The 14,880-nt window shown below is 23.6% G+C and overlaps 1 protein-coding gene across 1 annotated transcript; it reads left to right on the plus strand.

Moving 5' to 3' along the window:
* Nucleotides 1–5,804: 5,804 nt before the first annotated feature.
* On the plus strand, nt 5,805–10,583 carry MKS88_003944 (zinc finger protein; the record flags this gene model as incomplete). The annotated part of the gene is made up of 1 exon (XM_067217081.1): nt 5,805–10,583. The coding sequence occupies one exon, from the start codon at nt 5,805–5,807 to the stop codon at nt 10,581–10,583; it is 4,779 nt and encodes a 1,592-aa protein (XP_067072752.1).
* Nucleotides 10,584–14,880: the final 4,297 nt, after the last annotated feature.

The raw sequence follows: 14,880 nt of genomic DNA on the forward strand, positions 1-14,880 counted from the left end.
ACTAGAAGCGAAAAACAGTGTTTCATCTATTTTTCTTTTGCAATTTATTTTCTTCGTTCCTTCTCATGGCATAAAACTGAGGTTATAACGTTCCATGATGTTGTGGTAATTTTATATGTTTCTCTTTTTTATTAACAGTAAATTTTGTTATTTTGTTATTCTGTTGTTTTGCTACTTTGCAGTTTAATTGCTCTGCTGTTTTGCAGTATTACTTTTTTTTTCCATTATAGAACAGCAAACGGCAATCAAAATTTTAAAATGGATAAAGTCATATATATCACAATTACTTGAAATATTAACATGGTGATATATTATATACAAATAAAAAAGGAAAAGAAGAAAAATAGAACAGAAGAATAGAGCTTGTATATTATTGCAGTACATTCTATTCCCCTATTGTACATAAGTAACAGTTTTAATAAATAATAGGAAATTTTTTTCTTTTTTAATAAACCAATAATAGGTAACGTTTTGATTATCTCATTTTTTATTTTTTCAAAAGTCATAAAGCTAAGCGTTCTGTTTATTGCTTGATCATTTAAAATGACTGAAGAAGCTTAGTACACACCAACACTTACATATATATATATATATATATATATATATGTATGTATGTATAAATGAATAAGTTATGCAATCAGTACTTTGTCAAACTCAAAATTAGATGAAATATAGCTTAAGCATAATTTGATTAGGGGAAATATGTATACTTTCCGCCTTATATTTTGGAGGTTTTAAATTACATTAATGAAGAATTATTCTAATTTTGTGAGTAAGTTTCATACCATCAAAGTTAAAAGGACAGAAGAACTTACTAATTCTAACGCTACTGTTCAAAAGATCATGCTTATATATAAGAATAGGGAATAAATAAATATTAAATTATATACCCACTTTTAAAGTATGTTTCTCACTATACTTATTTATACATGTATGATAATAACAGAGGTAAAGGAAAATTTCCATGGAAGAGTAAATAAGGATAAAGAGGAAAATGTCGTTATTTTTTTTATTAAATTTTTTCTTCCTTTTAATTCTGTTATTTTGCTTCCGAATTGTTTTTCTCTTTCATTGTGCTTCCAATATTCTTAAAATTTAAATAGTTGTGTAAGTGTGAGATAAACATAATTGACAAAAAAGGAAAAAGTTATATTTACATTTTATAATATTCCTAATTATAAACATATATATGTGGTGAAAAAATGATAAAGATTAATTTTAATATGAAAACAGTTTATTAATTTAATTTTCCTTTTTTTATTTTTGTGACAAAAATGAAGTTACGCAAGAAGAATGTACTTAATATTTTTAAATAAAGAGCTTCGCTCAGCCCTTACTGATACATACATAGACTTGAAACATGTATATATATATATATATATATATGTCCTTTTTCTTTTTTCTTAAGCAATTAATTGAACTACCCTCATTTATGTTTAAATATGGAATAAGCAAAAAGTAATTGCGTTTAAATAAACCACTTTTTTTTTCTTTTTTTTTTTTTTTCCCATTTGTTTTACATATCTATGATTTACTAGTTTCTCATAACACTTGTTGCGGACTATTCATTTGTTTTTATTTCTATTTACAAATTTTATGAATTACCTGTTTTTTAAATTATAAATATTTTTTATTTTATTTTTAATATAAAACATAATGTTTCCATCATAAATGGAAACACTTCATATATTTTCCATTTTTCACATTTTTGTTATAATTGTATAAATTTTTTTCTTTTTTTGTTTTAATGGTTACATTATTACTATATTAAAAAGATTAAAAAAAATTAAACGGGTCATTAATCTGTCATTGAGAGTACATACTTGTTTTTAACTTTGTAAATATATTTTATATTTTGTTATTTTTGCGTTTTTTCATTTAAGTTTATATTATTAAAATGTGGTATATATTTCAAATATTTCTATATAAATAGGTGAACATACTATAAGCATAAAAATGGTCAATAAATGAGCATACGATCCTTTTGTTTTTAAAAATTGATGAAAAAAATTAGAAATGCAGAATTCATATCTTCATACATTTGACGACGTATTTGAAAAAAAAAATATAACAGTGTATGAACACCGAATTTTTTTTTTTTTTTTTTTTTAAATATCAAAAGGGTTTACATATATGTACGTATTCTTTTATGTATGTATTCTTATATATATATATTCATTTCCGTACGTGTATACGTACAACGTGTATATATTTCTTATTAACAATATAGCACGCGCTTTTTTTTGAGCAAAGGTATATATTGTCATTGTTAAAGGTTGGTGAAATATTTTATTTATGCTTTTCTTGTTAAACATATATAATTTCTTTTACTGTTTTACTTTTTAAAAATATTTTTAACCTTATCATACTGTTATATATAACAATGCACACTGTTATGAGTTACATAATTATTGACTACATTTATTTTTTGTTAATTTTTGTGTATTTTTATTTCGATATTTTATTCCTTTTTTTTTTTCGCGTTTATTTTAATAAATTTTTAAGAAGTTAATTTTACATTAAAGAAATATGATTTGCTTTACTATTATTATTCTTCTTTTCGAATTCCTTCTAATAATGTTTTTCTTGTTTATTTAAAAATGTATATGTTTATACAACATATGTGAACAAAGGTTATATTTTTTTGTAAAATTCTTTGTAGTAGTATATAGGAAAACTTATTGTTTATATTGATGAATATAAATATTGCATATTACCAAAATTATATGTAACATTTTAATTGATGTGTTTGCCTTTATTGAGTATGGCAAACATATTCATTAGATGTAATAATTTGAATTTGCCAAATTGTTTTATATTTGATACGTGTATGTGTATTTTACCTATATATATACACGTATGCATAAATGTTTATTTTTCCTTTGTTAAATAGCAACAAAAGAAAAAAAAAAAAAACAAGCTTAAAGAAATGATAATTTTTTTTTTCTTTAATTTTTGCTTAAATGTGAAATGATATTATATGCATTGGTTTTGTTTTTTTATTAAAATTTTTTTTTGATTATTCTTTGTATTTTCTTTTATTTTCAAGTATTTTTATTCTACAAATGTGAAGAATATAAATATGCATATTGTTGTTTATAGTAAAAGTGTATAAAAATTAGTAACGTTTGATTTTGATTGTTATAATAAAATTTGTTCATATAGTATTTACATTTTTAGTATATATGTAGATTTTTATATATTTTAACATAACATATGTACATACATAATACACAAATGTATGTAGGCTAATTTTCTTTTACTTGTATATGTACATATATATATATATATGTGAAAGTTATATATTCGCGTAAGAGTGTATGTGTTTTTGTACGTGTTTGTTTATGTGCTCGTGTAGATGTTTGTACACTGTTTATATGTGTGTGTACGTTATATACGTATGTGTAGGTAATATATATACTATATGCATAATTTTGTATTGTTCTGCTAATGCTAGAAAAATACGTTACAGAATTATATGAAATATTAATATTTGTATATTCTTTGTCTTTTAAATTCGTTTTTGATTTAATATACAAATTTAATGAAGCATTAATTTTTTTTTTTTTTTATTGTAGATGTTATTATATTGTGACTGTTATATCATAGCTGAAAAATGTGAATAATAAAAAAAAATAATAATAATAATAAAATAAATGGAAAATGATGATAATGATAATGATGATGATGATGATGATGATAATGAATATTGAAAATAAAATTAAAAAGAATATAAAACAATATGTATAAAAAATTAAAGCATATAAAGATTTTATAAAAGTGTGTTTTAAAAATATAACAAAAAGGTATATAAGTTGTGCTTTAAGTATATATTCGTATTTAGATACATAATATATATATGTGTAAATAAATAATTATATACATATATATATAAATAAACTTCCTTATTTTTAGTGTTCTTAAATATGTTATTTTATTTTTATTACTGTGTGAATATGTCTTATTTTGTTCGAATTAATGTATTTTAAACATTAATCTTTTATTTTTATTTTATTTTTTTTTCCTGTGCTTGTATTTTAAGAAATCATATAAAAGACATAAGACTTTACACAATTATTTATTTATTTTAATAGAGTTTTTTCTTATTCCCTTTTTTTTTTTATCTTTCTTTTTTTGCTTTTTTTTTTATCTGCCTTTTATTAAATATTTTTATTTACATATTAGTTCCTTCCATTTTTATTATACTCTTTGTATATAAGAATATTGTTATGGGTTTATATAAATACATATTTATGTTTAATATAATGTGTATGTTTATAATTTCTATGTTAATAATATCTATGTTAATAATTTCTATGTTAATAATTTCTATGTTAATAATTTCATTAGTTAATAATTGTGAATGTATAAAAATAAAGCTTATGTTTTTATTTATTTGAAGCTCTATACATTAAAATTAAGCGTCTTATTATTCGTGATTATCGTAATTTTTTTTTTTAATATCTTTTATTAATATTTGTTGAAGGAAATGAAATGATTATTTTTACTTATGTGTTATTCGCTTGTATTTTACTTATGTTCTTCATCGTATATAATCATACATTATTATGTAATATCGTATAGTATAATGTGCTATCATATATTATTATATACCTCCGTGTGTAGTCATATGTTATAATATTTAACCGAATTTTTTTATCATTATTAAGGCAAAAAAAAAAAAAAAAAAAAAAAAAAAAAAAAAAAAAAAAAAAAAAAAAAAAAAAAAAAGAAAAAAAGAAAAAAAAATATATGTACTTCATATTTGTGTATACGTGTTGTGTCGAAAAAAGGGGAAAATAAAACCACGTAATATATGTGAAGAAGGGTTTATATTATATATAAACTTATAAACGTGTAATAAGTTTTATAATATATTTAGTTTGTGAATTACTTGAGAAATTTCCCCATTCTCATTCTCATTCTCATTCTCATTCTCTTTCTCTTCCTTTTTTTTTTATGTATAATATAATTATGTTGTTTCTTCATCTGAGAGTATATGCATCTAAATAATATCTGTATGTATATATTTATATATACACATATATAAATGTACATTTTTACGTACATATTTATACATATATATAGTAATATGTATATGCACACAAATTTAATTTTTCCACGTATTAGTGATATTATAATTTCCCCTCTTTTTTTTTTTTTGTATATAAAAGCATTTGTATTTGTGTATCATCTGAAAAAAAAAAATTAAAAAAAAAAAAAAATTAGTATCACGTAAATATCTAAATAAATAATATGTATGATCATGAGAACAGTAAATCTTAATGTAACTAGTAATTATAAAATTATACGATTATATGTTTGTTCTATTATACAATATAACTTATATTCGAAAAAAAATATAATTGGAATATGTACACCGTTTGTAGTAACGTACGTGGTGACTAGTATATTCTCATATCAAGTGAAAAAGAATACATATAAATGTACACGTTGATACTACTTAACATATGCCAACACATTTTAACACATGCTAGCACATACAAACACGTATTAACATATGTTAGCACATGCTAATGTATGTTAATTTATGTGTATTTTTTTTTTTTTTTTTTTTTGTAGTTTGTTATATCATAGCAATTCTTTATTGTATAAAATTTTCTCCCCACTCTTTTTTTCAAATTTTTCTTTTTTTCTTTCCCTCTACCATCTACACCAACGCGAACGCGAGCGCTAATACGAACATTAACACTAAAATTAACGCTAACACTAACGCCAAGGCCAACGCCTCGTGCCCCTCCATATTTTTTTATTTTTTTTTTTAATAATACAAATAGAACAAAATGAGTGTCGGTGTACCAGTTACCAAATCTTTTAACAAATTAAAAAAGTATCCATACGAAATAAATAAATTTGATAGAAGAGAAACAAATGAATATTTTTATTTACCTGTTGACTGTCCTCGTATGAAAAAATGTGATGATGCATATTGTCCATTAGCACACACAAAATTAGAAAAGATATTTCATCCCATAGTATACAAAACACAAGCTTGTCAAATGGCAAAAGATGGAGCTTGTGATTACTTTCAGAAATGTGCTTTTTATCATGATTCGAATGATAAAAATGAGGCACATTTAAATTGGACCATTTGGGAAAAAAAATGGGACAAATGGAGGAATAATATTGATACTATTTTAACTCAACATAATAAAAATGATAAAGAAATAAGAAGAAAAGTAGAAAGTATTTTAAAAATACGTATGCCTCATTTTAATTATAGTACAAATAAAAATAACCTATTTTTTAACAAAAATATGTCTTATAATTCTACTTGGCCAAATTTGAGTAATATCAGTGGAACAAACGTAGGAAATAGTAGCATAGGGAATAGTGGTGTAGTAAATAGTGGTATGGTAAACAGTAGCATGATAGGTAGTACTATGGTGGGTAGTAGCTTAGTAAGTAGTAACATGGTGAGTAACAGTGCAGTAAGTAGTAGCGTAGGAAGTAATAGCGTAGGAAGCAACAACATGGGAAGTAGCTGCATAGGAAATAACAACAACAAAATGAACAGCGTAAATAACATCTTGTGCAACTCTTTGAATTCTCCACTAATGCAATGTCCCACCTCTCTTTTTAACAACACATGGAATAAACATTTAAATGGTAGTAAAAAAAATTTCAAAAATGGAAACGAAGGTAAACATAATAATATGAATAGTAGTATTAATAGTAATATTAATAGTAATATGAATAGTAATATTAATAGTAATATTAATAGTAATATTAATAGTAATATTAATAGTAGTATTAATAGTAATATTAATGGTAATAGTAATAATAACAGTAACTCATGCTGGATGAATGAGATAAATGATATTGGAAATATGAATTTTGAGAAAACCTCACATATGAACACAAATATTGTGGGAAAAAATAATGCATATTATGATGAGACATTAAGTTACAATAGTAATGCTACAGATTGTGGGATGAATCTTGATATGTTGGATAACAATGCATATAAAGTTGTTGAATTTTGTTTTACTGATTATGAAACAAATAGGAATAACAGCAGCAACAATAGTAGTTGTAATAACAACAATAGCAGTAACAACAACAGTAGCAGTAACATCAACAGTAGCAGTAACATCAACAGTAGCAGTAACATCAACAGTAGCAGTAACAACAACATTAACAGTTACGGCAGTAACAACAGTAACAACTGCAAGGACGATAGTGCCGAAATTTTTAATGTTCATTTGGTGAATTCCTTCTTTTCATTACATGGTCCTAAAGGAATAGAAAATGAAAGGCAAAGTTCTTCAAATATTAGTAGCAATAACAACAATATATATGGAGGTAATATTTTTCAAGACGTGAAATATAACAAAACATGTGAATATATTCCAAACATTTCAGAAGAAATAAGCGATAACCGATATAAAAAATCACACACTTTATCCGCTAATTTTAAAGAAAATTTTATAACAGATATGAACAGTTCAGTTAACAATTTTGAATTAACTAATTCAAAATATTTTTGCAATAATTCTAATAATACAGCTATATTCGATAACTACGTGAACTTGTCTACTTTCTTTGACGTAAATGTTAATAATAAGTTAAATAGTTTTACGAATATTTCAAACTGTAATACGTTCGACCACCTGACTTTTGATGAGATGACCAAAAATAATAATGCTAATAATTTTTTCCTGTCAAATGAAAATGTAGTAGTAGAAGGAGCAAACAACATGAGAAATGGTGAACAGATAGCAGATGTAAACAGTGGAAGTTTGAAGGAAGAGGTGAAATGGGAGAAAGAAGAAAAGGAAGAAAAGGGAGTAAAAGAAGGAAAAGAAGAAATGGCAGTAAACAGTGCTAGTAATTTATTAGGGGGAAGTGGTGGAAAGACCGCAAATAAGATATCGAAAAAGGGTAAAAATAAAAAGGGTGTTGCAAATGGTTTAAGTAATACTAGCAATAACATTACCGCTGTAGTTGCAAGTAGTAACACTGTGAACAACGAAAGTAGTAACAACAATAGTAACGCTACTCGAAGTGGTAATAATGTGAAAGAGCCTAATTTTAGCGAGATCATTAGCCCAAAAAACAGCGAAAATAAATGTGAGGCACATGATAAAAAGAAGAACAATAAAAAGGAAAATCGACAAAACAAAAATTGCATTAATGAAAAAGATCCAGATGAAAACAAAAATGGAAATAACAAAATGTCGCATGAAAAGGAAAAGAACGATGATGATTGTAAAAGTATTGAAAACACTTCTTTTTTAGATAAGGAAAAAAATAAAAATATGAAAAATAAAAACAATGAAAATCAGAATAATAATAAAAAGAATAATAACACAGCAACAAATAATAACAACAGCGTTGCTAAAAATGCGGGAAAACATGCAAAGAAAAGTGTAACAGAGAATGCTAATAATAATAATAACACAAAAGATAAAAAGATGAATGAGCAGAATAGTGAAAATGTTTGTAATGAAGGTTCATTTAGTAACAGAAAAAATATACCATGTTTTCAACTAAAAAGAAGTTATAGTGATGTTAGCTCGGAAAATAAGAATAACAATGATTGTAGTACCCCCAAGAATAATAACAGTAGTAATAATGGTAGTTGTAATAATTTCAATAGTAGCAATATCACCTGTAATAATGGCAGTAACGCCAAAGAGATAGATAAGTGCAATAACAATGAGCTCGTTAACAACAGTGACAAAATTAATAAAAAGAAAATTAATAACAATAGTGCAACAAGTAATAGTGCGTGTAACAATGCGAATATTAATGTGAGTAATAATGTGAGTAATAATGAGAGTAATAATGCAAGTAATAAAGACCATAAGCACAATGCAGCAATCAGCGGCAGCATTATCTGTGAAAAAGCGGACAAAAAAAACAACATTAATGATAGCGTTAGTTTTAACCACCAAATTAGTAGAGATGATAAATATGTAAAATGTGTAGATATTAATGAAGAAGATGATAAGAGAAAAAAAAAAAATATAGATAACAATAAGAATAACTTTTTAAATGGTAAGGACAATAGCTGTAAAGGAAGCAGTAACAGTGTAGCAAAGACCCCCGTTAATAATGTTAAGGTAAGTGCAAATGAAAACAATATTCACAGTAGTAGTGATAATGTGGGTAATGCTCCTAATGGTTCTGTTGCTACCACGTTGATCCATAGTCCACCGAGAATTAACAGTCATGACAAAGAAAACAAAAAAAAAAACAATACTACTACTACTAATAATTGTAATAACGATAGTAATAATAATACTGCTAATACTTGTAATAACGATAGTAATAATAATACTACTAATAATTGTAATAACGATAGTAATAATAATACTACTAATAATTGTAATAACGATAGTAATAATAATACTACTAATAATTGTAATAACGATAGTAACAATAATATTACTAATAATAGCAATAGCGGTATTAATAATAATATTACTAATAATAGCAATAGTGGTAGTAATAATAATATTACTAATAATAGCAATAGTGGTAGTAATAATAATAACAAAATAACCTTTGGCTATGTAAATAATAAAGAAAACATTAATAATAGTAATCACAGTGCAACTAATGCCAATTGTTCCATTAGAAGAACATCTGCTATTGAATCCATGCCCAACAGTGATAACATTGGCGGAGATAAAAAATACGTCAATAACAGTTTAGGAGTAAATTATACATATAAGAAAGACAATATGTTCTTAAATGAACTAAATAAGATGAATGAATATTGTATTTCGAATAAACGTATTATTAAGGGCCAAAATAATATATTTTGTAATAGTTCAAGAAATAATATGGAAAATATGATTGATAGTTGTATAAGTATAGACAATAAATCAGAAGAATTTGAGCACTATAAAAATATGAACACTAATTATAGTAAAAAAAATAACAACAAATCATTTTTTAAAAAAGAGAAGAGCTTAAATATGGAAGTGCAAGGCATAAGTGATGATAATACAATTAGCAGCACATTAGATGAACACATGAATAGAATTCTAAAAGGAAATAACAGAACGAACGATAGTAATAACATTTTTTTCAGAAAAGATGAAATATTTAGTTCAGCAGGAAATAATAATTGTTTTGAAAATAATATTGAAAATAGTATCGAAAATAGTATTGAAAATAGTAACAAATGTGAGGATTATAATTTAAATGATAACGAAGTTAATGAATCATTTGATTATACAAATAATTTGTTGAATATATTTTTGTCATGTAATAGTATAAATGAAAATTTTGATGAAGTAAATGAAGGTAGTACCAATTTTGACGAGTATAAATCAGACACGAATTCTTTTAATAATATAGAGAAAAGTATGACAAATATATGTGAAATATTTAACAATTCTTCAAACAATAATTCTAATCTTTTTGGCAATTACAACTTTTATGGACAAACATGTTTACAATGTAAGCATTATAAGAATGAAATAAAAAACTTAATGCAGCAAGTACAATTTTTAAGGGAAGAGCTTTTAAGATATAAACAAATAATTATTGCATCGGGAATAAATGATAATTTTGATAATAAATTTAATAATTGGAATTACAACTAGGTAAAATGAACAGAAGTTTGATGATATTTGCGTAATAAGAATTTTATATCTTTTATATATGGGAAGATGGTTGAAAATAAAAAAAAAAATAAGAAAATTGTGTAAGACTATCTCAGTTACTAAATGATTCGTATATAATTCTTTTTTTAATATTTTTACGTCTCTTAATGCGCTCTTCCAGTTTGGAAGGTGGACACACACATTGTGTATATCAGTCCATACATCTATGTGTACGTAACTATGCATGTATTTACATATATATATATATATGTATGTACGTTCATACTCACGTATACATATGCGAATTTATCTTCGCGAACAAAACCCGCATTCACGTTTGTCAGGATTTGATTTTTAAGTATGCATATATGTACAAACATTTTTGCGTAGAGTATTGCCATATAAGTACTTATACGTCGTTACGGTTTTGTAAAAAAATTTGTTTGAAAACCTGTGCTGCTTTTGTGTGTGTATGTAATTATTATTATTACTATTACTACTAACATAATCGCTGTTATTTTATTCTCTTTTTTTTATTTATTTATTCCTCCTTTAAAAAATATATATATAATTTAGATACAACGACTTGTGTTTGACAAAATATGCATTCTTCCATTTTTTAAAATTTGCACAGATGATTTCGAATTATACGCACACAAATTTACGAGTTGAAATTATGTTAACGAATTAAGTAGAATGGGAAAAGATGTTATGTACGTTTTTTTTTTTTTTTGACAGATATTTTAACATAACCATACACAGTGCCTTTTCGTTTTAGTGCTCGTTACATGCTTTTTTTTTTTTTTTTTTTTTAATAAGCACATAAAAGTTTGTGAGTATACTTGCTATTTTTTCTATTTGTGTTTATAAAATGAGTATATTTCTTTTTTTAAAAAAAAGAGGGTATACATTTTAAATGTGTAATGTAATATTACACTCACGCGTATAATATAGAAACAAGATTATATATTTATGTATATATTCAAAGGTACATATATATTGTAAAATAATTTTATTTTTTGTACAATTTTTGTTTATTTGTATAATTGTTAAAAAGTAATGTAAAAAAAGCACATATGTATATATACATTATACACATATATATATTATATATATGTACATGCGTATTTTCCATGTAATAACTAGAATTAACTTCATTTAATTAAATTGTTTGTGGTTTTATGTTTTTACCTAAATTCAAACATATTCTTCATGTTTCAAAATTAATGTAAATATATATACAAATTATCCAAAAATATGTAGAAATGAATATTTTATGTTTGTTAAACATATTGAATTAAAAAAAGGTAGAAAATCAAATGGAGCATAAAAAATAAATGGCTCAAATAAAAAGAAAAAAAAAAAAAGAGAACTTTTTGTCCAAGATTTAATAAGGATAGAAATACTAATATATATGCTTCATAGAGATGCTCATAGACGGGTAAGAACAAATTCATATAATCCTGTACTTAAAAATGGTTATATATAAATGTGTTTATATAGGGGCATATTATGAATACAGTACATGCATGTGTATTCTCTGCTTTTCTTTAAATATTTTTGACGTTGGGAATATTTTTAAAAAAATAAAATAACATTAGTTTTAGTTATTCATGTAGCAGGAAGAACGAAATTACATTATTTCTTTTTTGTGCCTTTTTTTTTTTTTTTCATAAATGGTATTTCATGACCTTCAGTTATTATAAAAAATGAAATACCATAATCTGAATATTTAGTTAATAGATAAATATTAACACTTTGAGAATGAGTACTGTTCTGTCTTCCACGCTATATTTTAAGAAAACTTTTGTTCTCTCCGAAATTCAAATAAAAATAAGCGTATCCATGATAATATATTGAAAGATTATTTATAAAGTGCTATAATAAAAATAATTTTTTTTTTTTATTTGATTGCACTACAAATAGTTTATTTTGAAAGTGAACAAAATATATAACTTTATTTTTCATAAACTTAGGAGTTATATTAAAATTCTTTTTTTTTGTTTGTTTCTATAAAGTGTATGTTTTAATTTTATCGCTTTTATTATTTTAGCAAGAAAAATTACTGACCTTTTATGAGACTTATAAGAGTAATGATACATGTATAGTACAAAGGATGATAAAATAAAGTTTGTTATATATTATTGTTTAGGTATTATGAAGAGTAGAGAATAATGTAGGAAAAAATATGTATATATATAACATTTTTTTGAGAAAGTTTGAATTTGTTATGTATTTAATTTCTTTTTTATTGTTAATATAACCTTTCCTCCCTTTTTACATGATCCATTTTGAAGTTTATATATTTGAGGATATATCAAAAATATTTAATTTGAATTACTGAATTTATTTTTGAACTTTGTGAAATATTTTATATATAAAGGTATATATCGAGAAATAAAGGTACGTGAACAATTATATAGAATAATTAATGGGCATTTTTGTACAATTGTAATAATAATATAATATATGTGATAAACTAATTGAAGATTTATTTTATGTGTGTTTGATGAAAATAACAACCTTTATTTTAAATGACACAAAAATGGAACAAATTATTATATCTTACAAAAATCAAAAAAAGACATTATATTCATATGCTTAATGATGAAAAGAGTTTGTAAGGGGATGGAGAAGAATATGTGTTTGTTTGAATATATAGAATATGAGCATATATACGCATACATACACTTACATATACACACATGTGTGGAAGTGCCATTAATTAGGCAAAAACCAAAAAAAAAAATTAAATTATATGGGAAAATTAAATTTAATTTATGTAAATAATTTAAATCCATCAGGTAATGTTATCTAAATTTAGCTTCATGATGGCAAAAACAAGACATTTTTTTTTTATAACATTTTTTATTAATTAGAAAAAAATAAAAATAAAGATAAAAAGATAAAAGATAAAAGAAAAACAAGGGGTTACTATTTATTGATGAAACATTAAGGGAATACTTTAAGATTAGCTTATATTTTAATTTGCATAAATCGTAATACATAAGCTGTCAGACAAGTTATAATGCTATTTGGTGTAGGGGTAGTTGGTTGCTTCTATTGTGCATACGTATATATGTATATATATATATATATATATATATAACAACAAGTTGTTCAATTAAATAATATAAGTGTTAAAGCAATTTTTAGATATTTGATTAAAGTGTTCATTTTTTAACCGCAATAACAAACTTGGATTTATCGGAATGTTCATATATTTCGTTTATATATATAGTTAATCATATATATTTTTATACACGTCTATATGTTTTTCGTTGAATAAATTGAATTTCACACTATTCAGATTATTGCGATATTTAAGTAAAATCACTGTTGTAACAGATTAATAAAAAACAGGAGATATTCGCATAAAATATTTTTAGTATTCATTTGTTTGACAAATTGATGAGGGGATAAATTTGGTGAAATGTGAAATTATATTTTAAATGAAAATAGGTGATCGAAATGTATATATATACATATATATATATATATATATATGCATGTAGGTTTGTTTGTGATTATGTATGTACATAATGAAGAGGAAACATTAAAATATTAAATTTCATTAATGGAATGAAGTTGATATTATTTTTAGAAATAATTATGCTTTAAAGTTGTTAATTTAGCTCGCCAGACAGTAGAACAATTCTTTAAATAATAGATAATATGTTGTATTGTTATTTATTTTATTCAATATTTACCAGAGAGATAAAGTAAAATAAAGTCAAAACAAAATAAATTAATACAAAAAAAAAAAAAAAAAAAAAAAAAAAAAGTTATTGTATTTAAAATTTTATTGTTATAGTATATAAATTTATTAAATGAATTTTTCATATGCATTAAGGAAATTAAAATTATTATTTTTTTTTTTGGTGGTCAGGGGGAATGTGTGAATGACACACATATTGGACAAACTGGGTGCATTTTACCTTTATTTTATATATGCTAATATATCATTATTCTCGTATGACAGTTAACAAAAATATAAAGAACCGAATAAATTCCGACATATTTATATATATGTGAATACATTTTAACTATATAGACATTAAATAAAAAAAAAAAAAAAAAATATATATATATATATATATATATATGTATGTGCATATATATTAATTTTTTTTTGTAGTACTGAGTATTTCATATTTTGAAATGAAATGGAGAAAAAATAAATGTAATGAATAGAGTAATAAAGTTCTTGAGAAAATAAATAATTCGGAAAAAGAATATTCTTTTGAAGTCGTAAAAAGAGAAAAAAAAAAAAAAATTAAGGGAATAACCAAAAAAT

The sequence above is a fragment of the Plasmodium brasilianum genome, chromosome 11 (assembly GCF_023973825.1).
Source record: "Plasmodium brasilianum strain Bolivian I chromosome 11, whole genome shotgun sequence".
NCBI lineage: Eukaryota > Apicomplexa > Aconoidasida > Haemosporida > Plasmodiidae > Plasmodium > Plasmodium brasilianum.